General features: G+C 45.3%; 1 protein-coding gene across 1 annotated transcript in view; it reads left to right on the top strand.

Annotated features, from left to right (window-relative positions):
* Positions 1-3436: 3436 nt before the first annotated feature.
* The window catches only part of LOC136157659 (cationic amino acid transporter 3-like), a 72827-nt gene continuing 54689 nt past the window's right edge, over positions 3437-21574 (top strand). The window contains 4 exon segments of the mRNA XM_065919475.1: positions 3437-3818; positions 3920-4169; positions 9346-9368; positions 14262-14504. Of these exon segments, the coding sequence (XP_065775547.1) occupies positions 3437-3818; positions 3920-4169; positions 9346-9368; positions 14262-14504 (898 nt within the window).

Here is a 21574-nt window from a genome sequence, read left to right as displayed (position 1 = left end):
AGGCGTAAAAAAGAATGAAGTAACGTCATTTGCAATAACACGGCTAGACCTAGAGATTGTCATACTAAGGGAAGTCAGCCAAAGACAATATGGTAGTCAATCAAGTTCAAGAGGCGCAAAGAGCTCCATACAGGATAAACCCAAGAGGAAACACACAAAGACACATACTAATCACACTAACAAAGAATAAACACAAAGAATATTAAAAGCAGCAAGGGAAAAGCAACAAGTAATATACAAGGGAAACCCACACAGCTGATCTTTCAGCAGAAACTCTGCAGGCCAGAAGGGAATGATAGGATGTATTTAAAGTACTGAAAAGGAAAACCTACAACTAAGATTACTGTACCCAGCAAGGATCTCATTTAAAATGGATGGGGAAATCAAAAGCTTTTCAGACAAGAAAAAGGTAAGAGAATTCAGTACCACCAAAGAAGCTTTCAGTTCAGTTCAGTTCACTTGCTCAGTCGTGTCCAACTCTTTGTGACCCCATGAATCGCAGCATGCCAGGCCTCCCTGTCCATCACCAACTCCTGGAGTTTACTCAAACTCATGCCCATCAAGTCGGTGATGCCATCCAGCCATCTCATCCTCCATTGTCCCCTTCTCCTCCTGCCTACAATCCGTTCCAGAATCAGGGTCTTTTCCAACGAGTCAGCTCTTTGCATCAGGTGGCCAAAGTACTGGAGTTTCGGCTTCAGCATCAGTCCTTCCAATGAACACCCAGGACTGATCCCCTTTAGGATGAGCTGGTTGGGTCTCCTTGCGGTCCAGGGGACTCTCAAGAGTCTTCTCCAACACTACATTTCAAAAGCATCACTTTTTCGGTGCTCAGCTTTCCTCACAGTCCAACTCTCACATCCATACATGACCACTGGAAAAACCACAGCCTTGACTAGATGGACCTTTGTTGGCAAAGTAATGTCTCTGCTTTTAACGTGCTGTCTAGGTTGGTCATAACTTTCCTTCCAAGGAGTAAGCGTCTTTTAATTTCATGGCTGCAGTCACCATCTGCAGTGATTTTGGAGCCCAAAAGAACAAAGTCTGACACTGTTTCCACTGTTTCCCATCTATTTACCATGAAGTAATGGGACCAGATGCCATTATCTTAGTTTTCTGAATGTTGAGCTTTAAGCCAACTTTTTCACTCTCCTCTATCACTTTCATCAAGAGGCTTTTTAGTTCATCTTCACTTTCTGCCATTTACAACAAATGTTAAAGGACTTATGTAGTCAAGACATACAAGAGAAGAAAAAGATCTACAAAATCAAACCCCAAACAATTAAGAAAATGGCAATAGGAACATTTTTTTTTTAATCAATAATCACTTTGTAAATGGATTAAATGCTCCAACCAAAAGTCACAGATTGGCTGAATGGATACTAAAATATGATCCGTATGTGTGTTTCTACAAGAAACCCACTTAAGACATGAACACACACATAGACTGAAAGTGAGTGGATGGAAAAATATATTCCATGCAAATGGGAAGCAAAAGAAAGCTAAAGTAGCATTCCTCATATCACAAAATATACATTAAAATAAAGAAGATTATAAGATCAAGGGATCAATCCAATAGGAAAACATAAAAATTGTAAATATCTATGCACCCAACAGAGGAGCACCTCAAAACCTAAGACAAACACTAACAGACTGAAAGAGATGGGAATACCAGACCACCTGACCTGCCTCTTGAAAAACCTATATGCAGGTCAGGAAGCAACAGTAGAACTGGACATGGAACAACAGACTGGTTCCAAATAGGAAAGGGAGTATGTAAAGACTGTATATGGTCAGCCTGCTTATTTAACTTCTATGCAGAGTACATCATGAGAAACGCTGGGCAGGAGGAAGCACAAGGTGGAACCAAGATTGCCAGGAGAAATATCCATAACCTCAGATATGCAGACACACCACCCTTATGACAGAAAATGAAAAAGAACTAAAGAGCCTCTTGATGAAAGCGAAAGAGGAGAGTGAAAAATTTGGCTTAAAGCTCAACACTCAGAAAACTAGTCTCCAGTTTTCTGAATGGCCTCCAGTCCCATCACTTCATGGCAAATAGATGGGGAAACAGTGGAAACAGTGGCTGACTTTATTTGTCTGGGCTCCAAAATCACTGCAGATAGTGACTGTAGTCATGAAATTAAAAGACCCTTGATCCTTGGAAGGAAAGTTATGACCAACCTAGACAGCACATTAAAAAGCAGAGAGAATACTTTGCCAACAAAGGTCTGTCTAGTCATGGTTTTTCCAGAGGTCATGTATAGATGTGAGAGTTAGACTGCAAAGAAAGCTGAAGGCAGAAGAATTGATGCTTTTGAAATGTAGTGTTGGAGAAGACTCTTGAGAGTCCCTTGGACAGCCAAGAGATCCAATCAGTCCATCCTAAAGGAAGTCAGTCCTGAATATTCATTGGAAGGACTGATATTGAAGCTGAAGCTCCAATACTTTGGCCACCTGATGTGAAGAGCTGACTGATTTGAAAAGACCCTGATGCTGGGAGGGGTTGTTGGCAGGAGGAGAAGGGGACAACAGAGGATGAGATGGTTGGATGGCATCACTGATTCGATGGACATGAGTTTGGGTGGACTCCAGGAGTTGGTGATGGACAGGGAGGCCTGCCTTGCTGCGGTTCATGGGGTCGCAAAGAGTTGGAAACAACTGAGGGTCTGAATTGAAGTGTGGCCCCATCCACACAGTCACATCAGGACAGGCGGGTGGAGGCCCCGCCCTCATCACAGGGTTAGGCGGAGATGTTGCCAGTGTAGCCAGTCCTTCCGCCCTGGCCCTCTGAGCCCGGCCGCGTGGAGTTCTGAGCCTGAGTCACTACAGTATCCAAGCCCATCCTTTTCCGTGTCCACGGAAACCCCTTCCTCTGTCTTGACTTCCAGAGTTAACCCCCTCATCCAGAGACCTCTGAGACGTCTCCTTATATTTTCTACAACTCAGAGGATGGGAAGGACTGGAATGCAGTTGCTTGTTGTTCATTTACAGAGGAGAAGATGCAAAAAGAAGAAAAAGATACCTTACTATTCCAAGATTATTCTGGGACACGTCAAATCACCACCATACAGGTGTATATTCAGTGTCTGCATTTTGACAATGTTTGTGTCAATTGGACAATTTTGAGGAAAATCAACATCCAGGGGCTCTTCTTTCTTTAATGCATTTCATGTTTTAAGCAGAAGGAAAGTCTTGAATCAAATAATCCAGTTAATGCAAAGAGAACATGGGCATGAATGAGAAAGACCGGTTCCATTTTAATCATTCAGCTTATACATGGAATTGCATCTCTTTAATCATTCAGTTTATACGTGGAACTATCTCATCGGGCCCAGGGGAGCGTCGGCAGGAGCCCTCTACTTGGGTGAGAAGTGCCGAGTTATGGAAGTGAGCTGAGCGAGCCACGTGACCCCACCCCGACCCCGAGGGCATGAAGTGTCGAGTCCCGTGTCCGCGCTTGCTGACCTTTCTCCCCGCCGTGGACGCGCCCTTGGACGCTGACACGGCCACTGAGTACCTCCTCATTCCTGAGGACCTGAGACCTGTCCGCTGCGGGTTTACAAGCAGCAGAAGGAGCCGAGACCTGAGAGGTTCAGCCGCACCACTTGCGTCCTGCGCTCCTCGCGGTTCTCCTCCGAGCCACTCCCGGAGGTGGAGGCGGGGTCCGGCCGAGGGGACCTGGGCGTCTGCCGCGAGTCTGCGCGCCGGCGAGGGGAGACGCGGCCGACTTGGGGCGCGGCTTCCGGGCCGTGAGTTTGAGAGACGGAGCCGTGTTCTCCGCCTGCACCGCGCCTTCCTGCGCCGCGCTCAGGGTGAGCCCCCGGCTGCACGGAGCGGGGGGTCTTCCTGAATGTCGGGATCGTTTCCTCCTGCCGCGTTGGCGAGTGGTCCCATATCGTTAAATTCACTCAAGTTCCCGCTGCGGAGCCGCTGCCTCCGTTTTTCTCTGCATCGCATCCGAGCCAGGACCACCAGAGCTTCCTGAGGATCTACCCTGTGAGTCTGGGCACTGGCGGTCCTCGCCGAATCTGGGGAAAGCGAGCGGCCCCGACCGCCGAGGCGCGGGGAGAGAACTGTCGTGTGCGCGGGGCTGTGGCCGGGACGTCCCCGTTTGCTGCCCGCGTGGCGCAAAACGCAGCAGAGAATTACAGAACAGTTCATGAGTCAGTAACACAAATGGTATAAGAGAAGCTTACATTTCCAGAAGTAGTGTTGTGGTTTCCGGACTTACTTCTATTTCAATTATTGTTTTTTGTTTTTGTTTTTTTTTTTAATTTTTCAGATCAATTTCCAAATGTTTTCTTTTAATTTTCTGTAAGCGTAACCTTGTGTGATGGAGACTCTTTTGTGACTACCTATTCATTTTTCTATATATTATGGAAAGAAGACTTGTTTCAACAGTAAAAATGTGTGCATGCAATCAGTTTCATTCAACAGCTGAAAACACACATTCATTTCAAGTGCACAGTGACTATGCCGTATTCCGTTTCTACTGCACATTGCTGAGCCTTCTGACCCCAGCAGGACCCTCCTGGCCATGACAGGAGGCCTGGCACCACCTGAGAGGTTGATGAAGTCAACGGGGAAAAGTCAGCATCTTGCATACACTGTGAAGCCGTGATGGTAAAGGAAATGAAGTAGACCCTGCCAGGGTCATTTGACTTCTCTCAGGACAGAGTACTGTGTCCAGTGCCCCTAAAGGGACACACACTGCCCGGCACTGAGCTGACCTCAAGAATACTTGCTGAATTAACAAATGCCTCCATACTGCAGCCCATGTCTCTCAAATCAGTCTTTTGGAGAAATCGGAGACGTGAAAAAGAAATTCCATGAGGTGGACCCACCTCAAGTCCACTAGGTTCGCCTGTGTCCTCCACGTGCCCCCACTGCCACTAGGCTCCCCTGCAAGGGGATTTTATGAATATGGTTCCTATTTCCTCCTTATTTACATCCCACCGCCTTAATCTCATCAAATGTTGACTTATTTCTGGAATAAGGAATATTTTATTAAGGATGGGGACATCCTTGATAGCTCAGCTAGTAAAGAATCTGCCTGCAACACAGGAGACACAGGAGACAGAGGCTCAATCCCTGGGTCAGGAAGATCCCCTGGAGGAGGGCATGGCAACCCACTCCTGTATTCTTGCGTGGAGAATCCCATGGACAGAGGAGCCTGTCGGGTGGCAGTCCATGGGGTCACAACAAGTCGGACACAAGTGAGTGACTGAGCACAAGCTCTAATCAATTCTGAAAAGTTCTTGGAAAGGTAGCTTACTGTCTCTCTGTCTTAACAGATGCTTGACGTCCAATGTGTGTTTACAATCAGAGCATCTCTCAGACGAGCCCATTTCAGGGGCTTGGTAGCCATGTGTGCCTGGAGCTACCTTAATAGACAGCGAAATCAAGACCCTTTCACCAGTTGAGTGAAGAATCTGATGATGACCATGGCCTTTGTGTAACCAGCATCACATATCTCAGGACCAGGACCGTGAGTGTTTCTGTTTGAGCCTTCGTTACCTAGTCCTAGGGATGGCACACAGTAGGTTCTGTGTTTAAATGTGTAGGACAGCTTCCGAGGAAGAGTCATCAGCCCACACGTTCAGTCATATGCACAACTAAATCATGCATGTGTTCAGCAGACATAGCCGTCTTATCTGCCTGTCTTCTCCTCTCAAACCCATGTACCTGACCTGTGGACAAGTCCACTGGCCACAGTGCATCAGCTCCCTGCAGAAGGAGCCCAGTGGGGACGATTGATTGTACCCTCTTCTGCTCTCTGGGCTTCAGAAGGATGAACTTAGGGCTGTTTCCCAGCTGAGGGAACTGGTCCCCAAGATCCAACTGAGAGGGTAACACGCAGGAAGGCCAGGCATCTCCAAATGGAGGAAATAGGCTGCAAGTGTCAGACATTCTTACCTGTTAAGCAGCAGGAGGAAACAAACTAGTGATATTTTCCCTTCTATATACAAATTTAAAAGGAGGTTTCTCTTATTTATTTTTTCATTTATTTATATTAGTTGGAGGCTAATTACTTTACAATATTGTAGTGGTTTTTGTCATACATTGACATGAATCAGCCATGGATTTACATGTGTTCCCCATCCTGATCCCCCTCCCACCTCCCTCTCTACCCGATCCGTCTGGATCTTCCCAGTGCACCAGGTCCGAGCACTTGTCTCATGCGTCCAACCTGGGCTGGTGATCTGTTTCACCCTAGATAATATACATGTTTTGATGCTGTTCTCTCGAAACATCCCACCCTCGCCTTCTCCCACAGAGTCTAAAAGTTTGTTCTGTACATCTGTGTCTCTTTTTCTGTTTTGCATATAGGGTTATCATTACCATCTTTCTAAGTTCCATCTATATGTGTTAGTACACTGTATTGGTCTTTATCTTTCTGGCTTATTTCACTCTGTATAATGGGCTCCAGTTTCATCCACCTCATTAGAACTGAGTCAAATGAATTCTTTTTAACGGCTGAGTAATATTCCATGGTGTATATGTACCACAGCTTCCTTAACCATTCGTCTGCTCATGGATATCTAGGTTGCTTCCTTGTCCTGGCTATTATAAACACTGGTGCGATGAACATTGTGGTGCATGTGTCTCTTTCAGATCTGATTTCTTTGGTGTGTATGCCCAGGAGTGGGATTGCTGGGTCATATGGCAGTTCTGTTTCCAGTTTTTAAGAAATCTCCACACTGTTCTCCATAGCGGCTATATTGTTTGCATTCCCACCAACAGTGTAAGAGGGTTCCCTTTTTTCCACTCCCTCTCCAGCATTTATTGCTTGTAGACTTTTGGAAAACAGCCATCCTGACTGGCGAGTAATGGTATCACATTACCACATTGTGGTTTTCATTTGCATTTCTCTGATAATGACTGATGTTGAGCATCTTTTCATGTGTTTGTTGGCCATCTGTATGTCTTCTTTGGAGAAATGTCTGTTTAGTTCTTTGGCCCATTTTTTGATTGGGTCATTTATTTTTCTGGAATTGACCTGCAGGAGTTGCTTGTATATTTTTGAGATTAATCCTTTGTTGCTTCATTTGCTATTATTTTCTCCCAATCTGAGGGCTGTCTTTTCACCTTGCTTATAGTTTCCTTTGTTGTGCAAAAGCTTTTAAGTTTCATTAGGCCCCATTTGTTTATTTTTGCTTTTATTTCCAATATTCTGGAGGTGGGTCATAGAGGATCCTGCTGTGATTTATGTCGGAGAGTGTTTTGCCTATGTTCTCCTCTGGGGGTTTTATAGTTTCTGGTCTTACATTTAGATCTTTAATCCATTTTGAGTTTATTTTTGTGTAAGGTGTTAGAAAGTGTTTGAGTTTCATTCTTTTACAAGTGGTTGACCAGTTTTCCCAGCACCACTTGTTAAAGAGGTTGTCTTTTTTCCATTGTATATCCTTGCCTCCTTTGTCAAAGATAAAGTGTCCATAGGTTCGTGGATTAATCTCTGTGGTTTCTATTCTGTTCCATTGATCTATATTTCTGTCTTTGTGCCAGTACCAGACTGTCTTGATGACTGTGGCTTTGTAGTATAGTCTGAAGTCAGGCAGTTGATTCCTCCAATTCCATTTTCTTTCTCAAGATTACTTTGGCTATTTGAGGTTTTTTGTATTTCCATACAAATTGTGAAAATATTTGTTCTAGTTCTGTGAAAAATACCATTGATAGCTTGATAGGGATTGCATTGAATCTATAGATTGCTTTGGGTAGTATAGCCATTTTGACAATATTGATTCTTCCAAACCATGAATATAGTATATTTCTCCTTCTGTTTGTGTCCTCTTTGATTTCTTTCATCAACGTTTTATAGTTTTCTGTGTATAGGTCTTTTGTTTCTTTAGGTAGATATACTCCTAAGTATTTTATTCTTTTGAGGTTTCTCTTAAAATTCTGTGTTGCCATGACACCTGGTTTCACTTGAAGCTAACTATTCTCAAACCTTGAGTTAACCAAAACATTTTTCTTATGGAAATCTTTGTCTTAAGTTATGTTAATGTGCTATGCATTTTCCCCCAGACTCTGTCTTCAAGTGGGTTCCACCAAATGGCTCAGAACCTACTTGACAAACCAGCATGTTATACTCTGATATTGTTCCCCAGTCTATGTAAATGAAACTATTTGTATGGTAATCTGCCCTTCTACAAGACTCAAGTCAGTCGTTTTATGGCCTGGGATGAATCATCTGGTGCCAGGATTATCACAAAATACAACTTATGGATGAGGGGCCTGATTCCATTCTGAGTTTTAAGACATTCCTTTCTTTTAATTAACAGACTTCTAGGGACTCTATAACATCCAGCTGAAGACTAGCAGGTGGGTACTCTTTCTGCCCCCTTTTGATGCCTGTGTCAGCAGCTTCCTCTATCTCCTTTATACTTGAATAAAACTTTATTACACAAAAGGTCTGAGCGATCCAGCCTCGTCTCTGGCCCCTGTTTGAATTCGTCTCTTCTGGAGGCCAAGAATCCCGGCATCTTATCGTTCAGCAACAACCTTTCACAGCTACCAACTGATGATTGCCATGATCAAGTTAATGTATTCTAATGCTGTTGTTCAGCCAGTCAGTCAAATTCGATTCTGTGACCCCATGGACTGCAGCATACAGTCTAATATTACCTCTCTGTTTTTCCTCATCAGAGTCCAGAAATCTTCTTTCCAGCAGTAATGGCCCATAACACATGTACAACTGGAGGTCCAATGAGAGGCTCAAGGATGGGGCTCCATGGGTGACTTAGAACAAATGACTAAGTCCTTCCAGAGTCATGTGGATACAAGGGAGACTTGAGGATTCTGAGGAGGGAAACTCTGACTTCATAGGGGGCGTTTTCCAGATTAAACAGTCCTGAGACCATAAATAGAATGGGCTGTGGAACTTAAACTCAAGGGAAAGCCCAGCCTCCAGATCACATGCTGATGATCAGTGAGAACACACTTTGGAACAGTTTGGAAAAGTGAGACCATGAAGGAAAATGCCCAGCAGGAAACAGTGACGGGAGCCCTGGTGCACTGTGAGTGTCCCTCCCCGTTATGACTTTCACTCTAAACTTAGATCTCCCACAGGGAACACAGAAAACTCTCCCTCCCCTCTGCTCAGCTGCCCTTGTGGACCTCAATAATTTCCTGGAGTTGTCACAGGTCCCCAGATGTAGGTTAGGGTGATGAGCACTGTGGGTAAGATCTGCTCCTCCCTGGAGATGCCCCAGACTCTCCATGCAGACAGTGTCAACTGCGCTCCAGATGACATGATAATGGCTCCTCTGTGGGGAGATCGGGCCCAGGGACCCTGTCCCTATAACTGGGGCCCGTCCTGACTGACATTTCCCTGCACAGCGTGTGGAGCCAAGTGCAGGCAGGTGAGTGCGCCCTTGTGTTCAGTCTCAGGGCAGGAAACGGGAGAGCAGGCTCTCCAGCAGGAGAGACGCTCAGAGCTGTGTTGTCAGCACCTTGGTCAGGACAGGTGCTCCCCGGCCTTGTCCTTAGCTGCCCCGTCCGTGCCCTGGAAGGACGGGTGGACAGTGGGAATGTGCTGGGATGTGTATCTGAGTGGGAGCAGAGCCGTGAAGGCACTGTAATTCTCTCTCTGTGATTACTCCCCATCAATGTCCTCTGATTTACTAAGAAGCCCATCAAAGTCAGTCTTGAATTTCTGGGACAGTGTCTTCGTCTCCAGCATTTCTTCCTCGTTCTTCCTTAGAATTCCCCTTTCCTGCTCTTGTTGCCCAGCTGTTCCCGCATGTGTTTGTTTTATCCAGTAGAGCCCTCAGCACAGTGATCATAGCTGATTCATGTTCCAGGTCTGACCATCCCAACATTCCTGCTGTGTTTGAATCTGATGCTCACTCTGTGTCTTCAAACTGCTTAGGTTTGGGGGGGGGGGGGTTGTTTGTTTTTGCCTTTCAATGTGCCTTGTAATCTGGATGCATTGTAGTGGGTAAAGAGAGCACCTGTTAAACCTTTAATGATGTGAATGGAGTGGTTGCCATTTCCTTCTCCAAGGGATCTTCGAAACCTGGTGATAGAACCCAGGTCTCCTGCATTGCAGGCAGACCTTTTACCATCTGAGCCACCAGGAAGCCCGTGTATAACTCCTACCACCATCTATTCCCAAAACTTCGTCATCCCAACAGACCCTTGCTACTCATTAAACAACACCCCCTCTTGCCCTCAGTCAGTGGTAACCTCTACTTTCTGGTTCAATGAATTTGCCTACTCCAGTAACTTTGATAAGTGGAATCATATACGGTTTTTCCATCTGTGCCTGGCCTGCTTCATTCAGCATGTTTTCAGGGTCCATGTGTGCTGTAGCATATATCAGATATGCTGCATATTTCCTTTTCACAGATGAATGCTATTCCTGCCAATATAGGATGTCACTTTGCCTATCCACTCATCCACTGATGGACTTGTGGACTGTTCCCACTTGCTGGTTACTGGGAACAATGCTGCTGTGAATGATGGTGTGCACATATGCCATCTGTGTTTAGAAATACTGTTTTATTGTGAACACAGTATGCTCACCTGTTAATATATTGTCCGTGGTTGCCTTCCCAGCTGCATAAACACATGGAGTTGCTCAGTTGCATCTGGACCTACAAAACCTAAAATACCACTATCTGTTCCTTCCCAGAAAAAGTTTGCTGATCTTTGGTCTGTATGATGGGATTTCACTCAAAGACAATGGGATTAAACTATAGTGGAATTTTTCTCTTTGAAACAAGGAATGATTTCTGAGATTATCGAATGATGGGATTTACTAGCAAAATGGACGTTTGTCAGATCTTTAAAAACTCCACAAAAACAAACAAACTAAACTTCTGTTGGTCTAAATTCGAAATAATTGCTGTGGTTACCGTATGACTTCTTAATATATACTTAAAAGGTTGCCTTTGTTTACCTTTGGCCAATTCCCTTGTCTCTCTCTTGACATCTGACTGATCCCTGAACCCTCCCCAAAATGCATGGGCAACGTTTTGCTAAGATGAATCGCACCGCAGAGGCCTGTGGGAGCATGTCCACCCTTATTATGGGGTGGGGCATTCCATCCTTTTTGACCCCTGGGAAGCCTTCCTGCTCTTGGACAGACAGGGAAGTCTTCCTTGATCTCAGGCGTGGGCACAGTATCTCTTTACCCCAGCAGGGCTCAGGTTCTGCCACTAGCTTTGTCCTTTGAGTGTGTGCATGAGAATAAACCTTCAGCTTTACTCCACTTGACGAACACCAGCTCTCCAGCCCGGGGGGCCCCTCTATCTCCTTCCTCGGGGAGAGGGGAGATTCCACCTCCTACAATGAGGTCTCAGTCGGTTCCTGAGCCTGTGCCTCTGGACTGTGAACCTCCTGTGTCTCCATGGTTTTCTCCCCCTTGGAGGGGACAGCACAGCGAGAGTGGGCTGGAGCTGGGGATTTCCCTTCCCAGGTGAGTCAGGCTCTGTGTGAACCTCAGCTGGTTAGGCTCCAGTTAACTGCATTCCCAGGAAAGCAGATTCAGATAAGAAGAACCCAGTGCCACTGTGTGTGGTAATTCTGATGAAATATGAGTTTCAAGTGTGAATAACTGACTCTTGCAACTGTGTTGAGTGGTCTTAAAACTCACCCAATTGTGCATTTTCCATTTGCTTTTTAATACATGCTTACAAGACGCAGGAACATCTCTAAGGGGGGGAGTGTATCTGCTACTCTGTCTCCGGTCACATTGTCATACACTTAGTACAGAGTTTGTAACATCTATTATGCATCACACCGTGTTGCTGAGCAAGTGATGTGGTTCTTTACTTCATGGACCTGACATGCTGGTGGAGAATAAGGAAGTGCCAAAATAATAGAAACAAATATAATCGGAGTGAAAAGTGTAACCGGTATCATGCATGTGTGCTCCAGGTTGAGCCCCTCCTGTGGATCATGACCGTGTCTCCCTTCTTGGAAGAGCAGAAAGCAGGAATTCTTTCCCAGTGTTGGTTCTGTGAGAAGACTGCATATGTCGACACCCACACAGCCCCCTTTCCACTCCAGGCCACTCTGACGTCTTCTCCATGTCTTTTCACAAAGATGCCCTGAGACACGCAGGGGAGGCGGCTGTGAAAGCCATCTTTCTGTTCCAGGCGGTGGCTGGGGCTCTGGGCAATGCCATCCTTTTCTCCCGCAGCATCTCTCCAGTCTTGCTTGGCCACAAGCAGAGACCCGCAGACACGATTCTCACCCACGTGGCCCTGTCCAATCTTTTGTTTCTTCTGTCCTCTGGAATTCCCCATATAATGACAGGCTTCCTTTTGAGAAGCCCCCTCTCCAGCCTTGGGTGTAAATTACTGTATTACATCCAGAGGGTGGCTCTCAGCACCGCCCTCTGCTCCACCTGCATCCTGAGCACCTATCAGGCCTTCACTCTCACCCCCAGGAGAGCAGAGTGGATAATGCTCAGAGGAAGGGCCCCCAAGGTCATTGGTCCTTCCTGCTGCACCTGCTGGATGCTCAACCTCTTAACGTACATCTTTGTTCCTTTGAAAATCACTGGTCCTCGGGACACACACAACTATACTTATACTTTGGGCAAGTGGTTCTGTTCCCCCTCAGCTCCTAATGCAGGCTTTGTGTACCTGTGGTCAGTCTCTGATGCCGTGTTTCTTACCCTCATGGTCTGGTCCAGTGGCTCCATGGTGCTTCTCCTGCTCAGACACCACCAGAGGGTTCAGTATATTCACAGCCGCTCTGGACATCACAGATACCCCCCGGAGACCAGAGCTGCCCACACCATCCTAATGCTGGTAGTCACCTTTGTCATCATTTACATACTGAATTCCACTTTTTCTTTTTATATCACTGTTGTTTTAGAGTTTCATCTCTGGTTGATACAGACTTCTGATATCTTGGCCTCATGTTTTCCCATTGTTTCCTCTTTGCTTCTGCTCCTAAGGGATCCTAGAATGCCTAGGATATGCTCTGGAGTCAATAGAAATAATGTTTAATGTGATAAATATCTAGTAGATGCCTTCAATAATAACTAATTCTGTTCTTTAAGTATTGAGTGGCTATTTTTATTAAAGTATAATAAGTGTGACATTACATCACTTCAGTACTTACAACATTATGATTGAATATTTGTATACGTTACAGATGATGAGTTCAATAAGTGTAGTTAACATCTACCCACCTCCACACTGTACTGTACTGATGGAACTTTTTTATTGTGAAAACTTTGAAGATTGATTCTCTTACCACTTCTCGTCGTGTGAAGTATATGTAATTCTTGAACCACTTGTACACTATATGTCGGTGACTTGCTCATTTTAAAACTAGAAGTTGCTTCTGTTGAAGTCAGCAGTGTGCTGCGCTGAGTCGCTCAGTCGTGTCCAACTCTGCAACCTCATGGGGTGCAGCTTGCCAGGCTCCTCTGTCCATCAGGATTCTACAGGCAAGAGTATTGGAGTCGGTTTCTGTTTCCTCCTGCAGGGATGGAGTATTACGTAGCCATAAAAAAGAGTGAAATAATGCTATTTGCAGCAACATGGTTAGACCTCAAGAACACTATGCTAATTGAGATAAACAGCACAGAGAAAGAAAAGTACTGTGTGACAGCTTCTGTCCGTGGAATCTGAAAAAGCCGAACTCATGGAACAGAGAGTTTATAGTGGTTTCCAGGGGCCGGGAGGTCAGGGCAGTGAGGAGTTGTTGGTCAACGGGCCCTGAGCTACAGTTATAAAATGAATAAGTTCTGAGGGTCTGATGCACCGCCTGGGGCCGGGACCTAACAGTCCTGCACTATACACTCACCGTATGACAGAAAGTCAGTGAGAGAGTACATCTTCCCTGTTATCACCTCCAGCTGGGAGAAACCTTAATTCTGTGAGAGGATGGAGTTGTCAACCTTCCTGTGGTAATAATTTCACAGTATATTCCCGTATCCTAGTGCCATGCTGCACGCCTCACTCGCACATATTTTCCGTGTCAGTGACATCTCAGTAAAGCTTCCTGAACCAGTCAAGTCGCTGGGCTTCCCCGGTTTCCCGGTGGTTGGTTAGGACTTCGCCTTCCATCGCAGGGGCCGCGGGTTCCAGCCCCAGTCGGGGAGATAAGACCCCACAGGCCTCCCGGACAAAAGTGAAACACGTAAGACGGAAGCAATACTGATAGAAATTCAGAAAGGACTTAGAAATGGTCCACACGGGGCGGAGGGGGATCCCTTTAGAAAGAAAGAAAGGCTCTGAGGCGTTCTCAGGCTGCCTGCTGGGGGCGCACGCCGCGTCTGCCGGTCCCAGCCCCGTCACGGCGCCTGGCAGGCGTCTCCACGCTCCGCGGACCACGGGCCCTGCGATCGGTCAGCGAGTGCTCCGCGGGGAGACGTCCTGAGACCGGGCCCGCGTGCGGCCGCCGTCCCGGCGCGCCTCCTCCGCTCCCGCCCCAGCGCCCTCCCGAGTCAAAGCGTCCGCCTGGCCTCCTTTCCGCCTTCAGCGGCTACTGGCAGGCGTCTGTTGGAGCAAGAGATCTCCCTTCACCCATGCGTGCGAGCCGTCACTCGTTCTTTCCCTCGTTCATTTCCACTCACGCCAGATAGACTCCTAAAGCAGCGGGGCCCCAGCAGCCTCCGAAAGCCTGAGGAGAGACCGGACGCTGAAGGGCTCTTTGCTTGTTTTCATGTGGAGGATATCCGCTTTACAATATTGTGGCGGCTTCTGCCATCCATCGACGTGAAGGGCCACAGGCATACACGTGTCCCTCCCTCCCGCCCCCCACCCCTCAGGGAGCACTGGGTTGAGCTCCTCGCTTGTTCCCTCAGACGCCCCCTGGCTCTCTGTGTGACATACCTCAGTGTATATGTTTCAGTGCTACTCCCTCAAGCCATCCCACGCTCTCCTTGCCCCGCTGTGGCCACAAGTCTGTTCTCTGCATCTGCATCGCTATTCCTGCCCTCCAGGTAGGTTCATCAGTACCACCTTTGTAGGTTCCATATATACGCGAGAATATATGATCCTTGGCTCTTTCTGACTCACCTCACTCTGTGACAGGCTGTAGGTTCATTCACTTCACTAGGAGTGACTCATGTCCTCCTTTCATCGCTGAGTAATATTCCATCACACACACACACACACACACCCACAGACACCACAACTTCTTTATCCATTCACCTCTCGATGGACACACAGGGCGCTTAAAGCTCCCTCTGAGTCCAGAGCAGGAGAGGAGACACGTGTTGAGTAGCGGCTGAAGTGTTCAGAATCCTGGTTGTCAATCAGTTTTCAGCCATCGCTTGTCCTGTATCATCTGGGGTGGATAACCACAGCCCACACAGCCTCCTGGGGGCGTAGCTAGCACCCAAAGAACATCAGTAGGACTGGGTTGAATTAAGCAAGCTGGCAGTGGGTTTCATCCCAAGTCACGTAGCAGAGTCACCTTGCTTGCTTAAAAAAGCCAGCACATTTCTAACTCAATCTACACAAACGTTGTGATGATCAGCAACTTGTTACTGGGCTTCCCTGGTGGCTCAGTGTTAAAGAACTGCCTACCAATGCAAGAGACTCAGGTTCAATCCCTGGGTCAGGAAGATCCCCTGGAGAAGGAAATGGAAGCCCACTCCCATATTCTTGCCTGGGAAATCCCATGGGCGGAGGAGCTTGACGGGCTACAGTCCATGTGGTCGCAAAAGAGTCGAACACAACTGACCAACTGAACAGCAAAAACATGAGTTAGTCATGACTCCTCCAATTAAAAACTGAACTCTAGGGCTTATCCTACCCTTCCCCTCTTCTGTGCTTATAAATGTTCCACCAACAGTCAGAAACCTGGACCATATCCACCTCAGTCTGTGTATCATCTGCTCAAAGGTGGCTTAGATGCTTATTAACTCAATGCCTAACCATCCTGCCTATCTTCTTTGTCTATATAGTTGAGTTGGCCAAAAAGCTCATTCAGGTTTTTCCATACATCTTTTGGAAAAACCCAAACAGACTTCTTAGCCAACCCAAAACATAACTGAAGAGAAAAAATGAATACCTTCATATAAGGAGAATAGCTACTGTGAATAGGAAGATTCTGCCCCAATTATACCCATTTTTCTGTATATTAAGTTTCACCTACACTGGGTCTAAGTAAGTTTCCCGAAGAAAGTTCTTGTTTGGGGAAGAAGTGGAATCACAGAAGTAAAATGACCAAGCTATTTGCGACTTTGCAGTAAAAGTGAAGAAGATGCCTATAGTGTGGGGTTTGGGGTCCTTGACCTGAAAAGTGACAGTGGACAGGACCTTGGGTGTTGACAGTTCCTGATCCTAAATGGTGACTTGAAAAGAGTCTGAGTCAGCCCTAATCGATATGAAGACATGAACACATACCCAGGAAGAAACATAAGGGAGCAAAAAGAACAACTTCTCAGTGGAAAGCCTGTTGGACTCCCATGGGGATGTGTGGTTGGCTCATGGACGGGGGCATTTTGGATCGTCACATGGGGTTGGTGTTGGGCAGTAGGAGCACTATATACAAGGAGGTGCTTGAGGCAAATCTCTTTCAATATACATATATATTTGTAAATGATGAGAGTAGGACAACACATTTAGAGGAGACCTGGAAAGTAAAGAACAAGGTTACACATAGTGCCACTATATATCACAATTATTTTTAAGTGGATAAATTAAGATTTTTTATTTGGAGTTTCAATATCAAAAATTGATAGAATGAATATACAAAGAAGTAGAACTACAGAGTAGATCCGAAGAGCACTGTGAGCCAATTCAACATAACTAAGGTTTACATAATTTTCACACAGAAACAGGGTACAAATTCAATTCAAGTTCCCATAGACTGTACACCAGGAGGCACTGGAATAAATCCTGCCACATAAAACAAGGTGCAAGAATGTCATGGTCTAAAGATAGTGACATCATACAGAGTCTGTTCTCTCACCACTGTGGAGTTATGTTAGAAATCAAGGTCAAAAGATATTTGAAAGACAAGGGTGCCCACTCTCACCACTACTATTCAACATAGTTTTGGAAGTTTTGGCTACAGCAATCAGAGCAGAAAAAGAAGTAAAAGGAATCCAGATAGGAAAAGAAGAAGAGAAACTCTTGCTGTTCGCAGATGACATGATCCTCTACATAGAAAACCCTAAAGACTCTACCAGAAAATTACTAGAGCAAATCAACCAATATAGTAAAGTTGCAGGATATAAAATTAACACACAGAAATCCCTTGCATTCCTATACACTAACAATGAGAAAACAGAAAGAGAAATTAAGGAAACAATACCATTCAGCACTGCAACAAAAAGAATAAAATACTTAGGAGTATATCTGCCTAAAGAAACAAAAGAACTATACATAGAAAACTATAGAACACTGATGAAGGAAATCAAAGAGGACACAAACAGATGGAGAAACACACCGTGTTCATGGATTGGAAGAATCAATATTGTCAAAATGGCTATTCTACCCAAAGCAATCTATAGATTCAATGCAATCCCTATCAAGCTACCAATGGTACTTATCACAGAACTAGAACAAATAATTTCACAATTTGTATGGAAATACAAAAAACCTCAAATAGCCAAAGTAATCTTGAGAAAGAAGAATGGAACTGGTGGAATCAACCTGCCTGACTTCAGAATATACTACAAAGCCACAGTCATCAAGACAGTATGGTACTGGCACAAAGACAGAAATATAGATCAATGGAACAGAATAGAAAGCCCAGAGATAGATCCACAAACCTATAGACACCTCATCTTCGACAAAGGAAGCAAGGATATACAATGGATAAAAGACAACCTCTTTCACAAGTGGTGCTGGGAAAACTGGTCAGCCACTTGTAAAAGAATGAAACTAGAACACTTTCTAACACCACACACAAAAATAAACTCAAAATGGATTAAAGATCTAAATGTAAGACCAGAAACTATAAAACTCCTACAGGAGAACATAGGCAAAACACTCTCCGACATAAATCACAGGAGGATCCTCTATGACCCACCTCCCAGAATATTGGAAATAAAAGCAATATTAAACAAATGGGACATAATGAAACTTAAAAGCTTTTGCACAACAAAGGACACTATAAGCAAGGTGAAAAGACAACCCTCAGATTGGGAGAAAATAATAGCAAACAAAGCAACACAGAAAGGATTAATCTCAAAAATATACAAGCAACTCCTGCAGCTCAATTCCAGAAAAATAAATGACCCAATCAAAAGCTGGGCCAAAGAACTAAACAGACATTTCTCCAAAGAAGACATACAGATGGCTAACAGACACATGAAAAGATGCTCAACATCACTCATTATCAGAGAAATGCAAATCAAAACCACAATGAGGTACCATTACACTCCAGTCAGGATGGCTGCTGTCCAAAAGTCTACAGGAAATTAATGCTGGAGAGGGTGTGGAGAAAAGGGAACCCTCTTACACTATTGGTGAGAATGCAAACTAGTACAGCCACTATGGAGAACAGTGTGGAGATTTCTTAAAAAACTGGAATTAGAACTGCCATATGACCCAGCAAGCCCACTCCTGGGCATACACACCGAGGAAACCAGATCTGAAAGAGACACGTGCACCCCAATGTTCATCGCAGCACTGTTTATAATAGCCAGGACATGGAATCAACCTAGATTCCATGAGCAGGCGAATGGATAAGGAAGCTGTGGTACATATACACCATGGAATATTACTCAGCCATTAAAAAGAATTCATTTGACTCAGTTCTAATGAGATGGATGAAACTGGAGCACATTATACAGAGTGAAGTAAGCCAGAAAGATAAAGACCATTACAGTATACTAACACATATATATGGAATTTAGAAAGATGGTAATGATAACCGTCTATGAAAACAGAAAAGGAGACACAGATGTACAGAACAGACTTTTGGACTCTGTGGGAGAAGGCGAGTGTGGGATGTTTTGAGAGAACAGCATCAAAACATGTATATTATCTAGGGTGAAACAGATTACCAGCCCAGGCTGGATGCATGAGACATGTGCTCGGGCCTGGTGCACTGGGAAGACACAGAGCATCGGGTGGAGAGGGAGGTGAGAAGGGGGATCGGGATGGGGAATACATGTAAATCCATGGCTGATTCATGTCAATGTATGACAAAAACCACTACAATATTATAAAGTTATTAGCTTCCAACTAATAAAAATAAATGAAAAAAAAAGATATTTGAAAACAACCCACATATTTGCTGAGGGCAGGGGGACAAGGGCGCGACAGAGCATGAGGTGGTTGAATGGCATCAGTGACTCAATGGACATGAGTTTGAGCAAACTCCAGGAGATGGTGAAGGACAGGGATGCCTGCTGTGCTGCAGTCCATGGGGTCACAAAGAGTCAGAGATGATGGAGTGACAGAAGAGCAACACATATTTTCAAGTGCAACGTGACATTTACCAAGAGAGATCTTCAACTTGGCCATCAAAAGCCACATGAGGCAGATTTTTATAAAGCATCAGCGAGTAGATGTTTTAGAGTTACGGGCTGTGTGGTCTCTGCCACACCTATTAAGGCCGCCTTTGCAGGTAGACACTGCCCATAGACAATGTGAAAACAGGTGTGACTGCGTCCCTAGGAAGCTCTCAAATAACTGTCCCAATAAAAGGCATCATCCTCCCGTGGAGGCCTGGGGGCATCAGGGATCCACAGCATTTTGAGGTGGGAATGATGGCTGCAAAATGGGCTGCTTTCCAGATTAGAAAAAGAGCTCCAGCAGTAAAGAGCAGGAACCAGGGAGCATGATGTCACTGTAGCCCGACCCCTTCCCAGGATGGAGCTCAGGGCTGTGACGATGACGAGATGACGCCGCCCCGAGGAGCACGCCCAGAAGGCACAGGAAGTGACTGGTGCACCTTCGCCTGCCCCTTTAATGCCCAGTTATGGTCTCAACTCTGATTTTCCACAGAGGACACAGGAGTGTTTTCACCTGCGGTCTGGCTGTGCAGTGAGGATCTTTAATTGCTTAATCACCCGAGGGGGATGAACAGCACGAGGGATAAAACCGGCTCCTCCCAGGACACGCTCCAGGCTCGCTGTGCAGACAGCGGGCAGACCCAGCCACTGCGGGCGAGGTGGCATTTGGGGGGACAGCAGGTCTGGGGACCCCATCCCTGTAATTGTGGACTCACCAGCCCCTGGCCCACCCTGGTCAAAGTTCCCTGCACAGAGCCCCGGAGCCAGGTCCAGGCGGGTGTGCGCTTTCATGTTCAGTCTCAGGGCAGGAAACAGACAGGAGAGAGGAAGTCTTGGAGAGGACCGTGGAGTGGTGTCTGGGCGCCGACCTTGGGCAGGACACGTGCTGACCCTGCCTCACTCTGCGTGTCCCCACCTGGACTCTGACTGGACGACGGGGCGACTTAGGGAGCAGAGAGGTGTTTTAAAGCTCAATATTCAGCCTCCAATGAGTAAAAATAAATGGAAAAAGAAAATAAAGTTCAACATTCAGAAAACTAAGATCATGTCATCCGCTCCCATCACGTCATGGCAAATAGATGGGAAAACAGTGGAAACAGTGGCAGAGTTAATTTTTTTGAGCTCCAAGATCACTTCTGATGGTGACTACAGCCTGATATTAAAAGACGCTTACTCCTTGGAAGGAAAGTTATGACCAACCTGGACAGCATATTAAAAAGCAGAGACATTACTTTGCCAATAAGGTCTATCTAGTCAAAGCTATGGTTTTTCCAGTAGTCATGTATGGATGTGAGAGTTGGACTATAAAGAAAGCTGAACACAGAAGAATTGATGCTTTTGAACTGTGGTGTTGGAGAAGACCCTTGAGAGTCCCTTGGACTGCAAGGAGATCCAACCAGTCCATCCTAAAGGAGATCAGTCCTGTGTGTTCATTGGAAGGACTGATGCTGAAGCTGAAACTCCAATACTTTGGCCACCTGCTGCAAAGTGCTGACTCATTTGAAAAGACCCTGATGCTGGGAAGGATTGTGGGCAGGAGGAGAAGTCTTAAATGATACAGTAGATGAGATGGTTCTCATTGATATCTCCAGGACAGTCCATCCAAATGCAGAAGAATACACGTTCTTCTCAAGTGCACATGGAACATTCTCCAGGATAGACCACATCTTGGGTCACAAGTTAAACCTCAGTAAATTTAAGATAATTGAAATTATAGCGAGCATTTTTTCGAACCACAATGCTATGAGAGTCGATATCAATTACAAGAAAAAAAAACTCTAAAAAAAACACAAACACGTGGAGATTAAGCAATACATTTCTGAATAACCATCAGGTTATGGAAGAAATCTAAAGGAAAATAAAAAAAAAAAATTCTAACAACAAATGAAAATGAAAACATGACAACTCAAAACCTATGCGATGCAGCAAAAGCAGTCCTAAGAAGGAAGTTTATAGCAATACAATCCTATCTCATGAAACAAGAAAAGCATTAAACAGACAACCTAACTTAACACCTAAAACAACTGAAAAAGAAGAACAAAAATACCCTGCAAATTAACAGAAGGAAACAAATTATAAAGATCCTAGCAGAAATAAATGAAAAAGAAATGAAAGAAACAATGGTAAAAATTAATAAAACTAAAAGATGGTTCTTTGCAAAGATAAACAAAATTGACAAGC

This window comes from Muntiacus reevesi, chromosome 2 (assembly GCF_963930625.1).
Source record: "Muntiacus reevesi chromosome 2, mMunRee1.1, whole genome shotgun sequence".
In the NCBI taxonomy this organism is placed as follows: Eukaryota; Metazoa; Chordata; class Mammalia; order Artiodactyla; family Cervidae; genus Muntiacus; species Muntiacus reevesi.
This window is presented reverse-complemented; position numbering and strand designations above follow the sequence as displayed.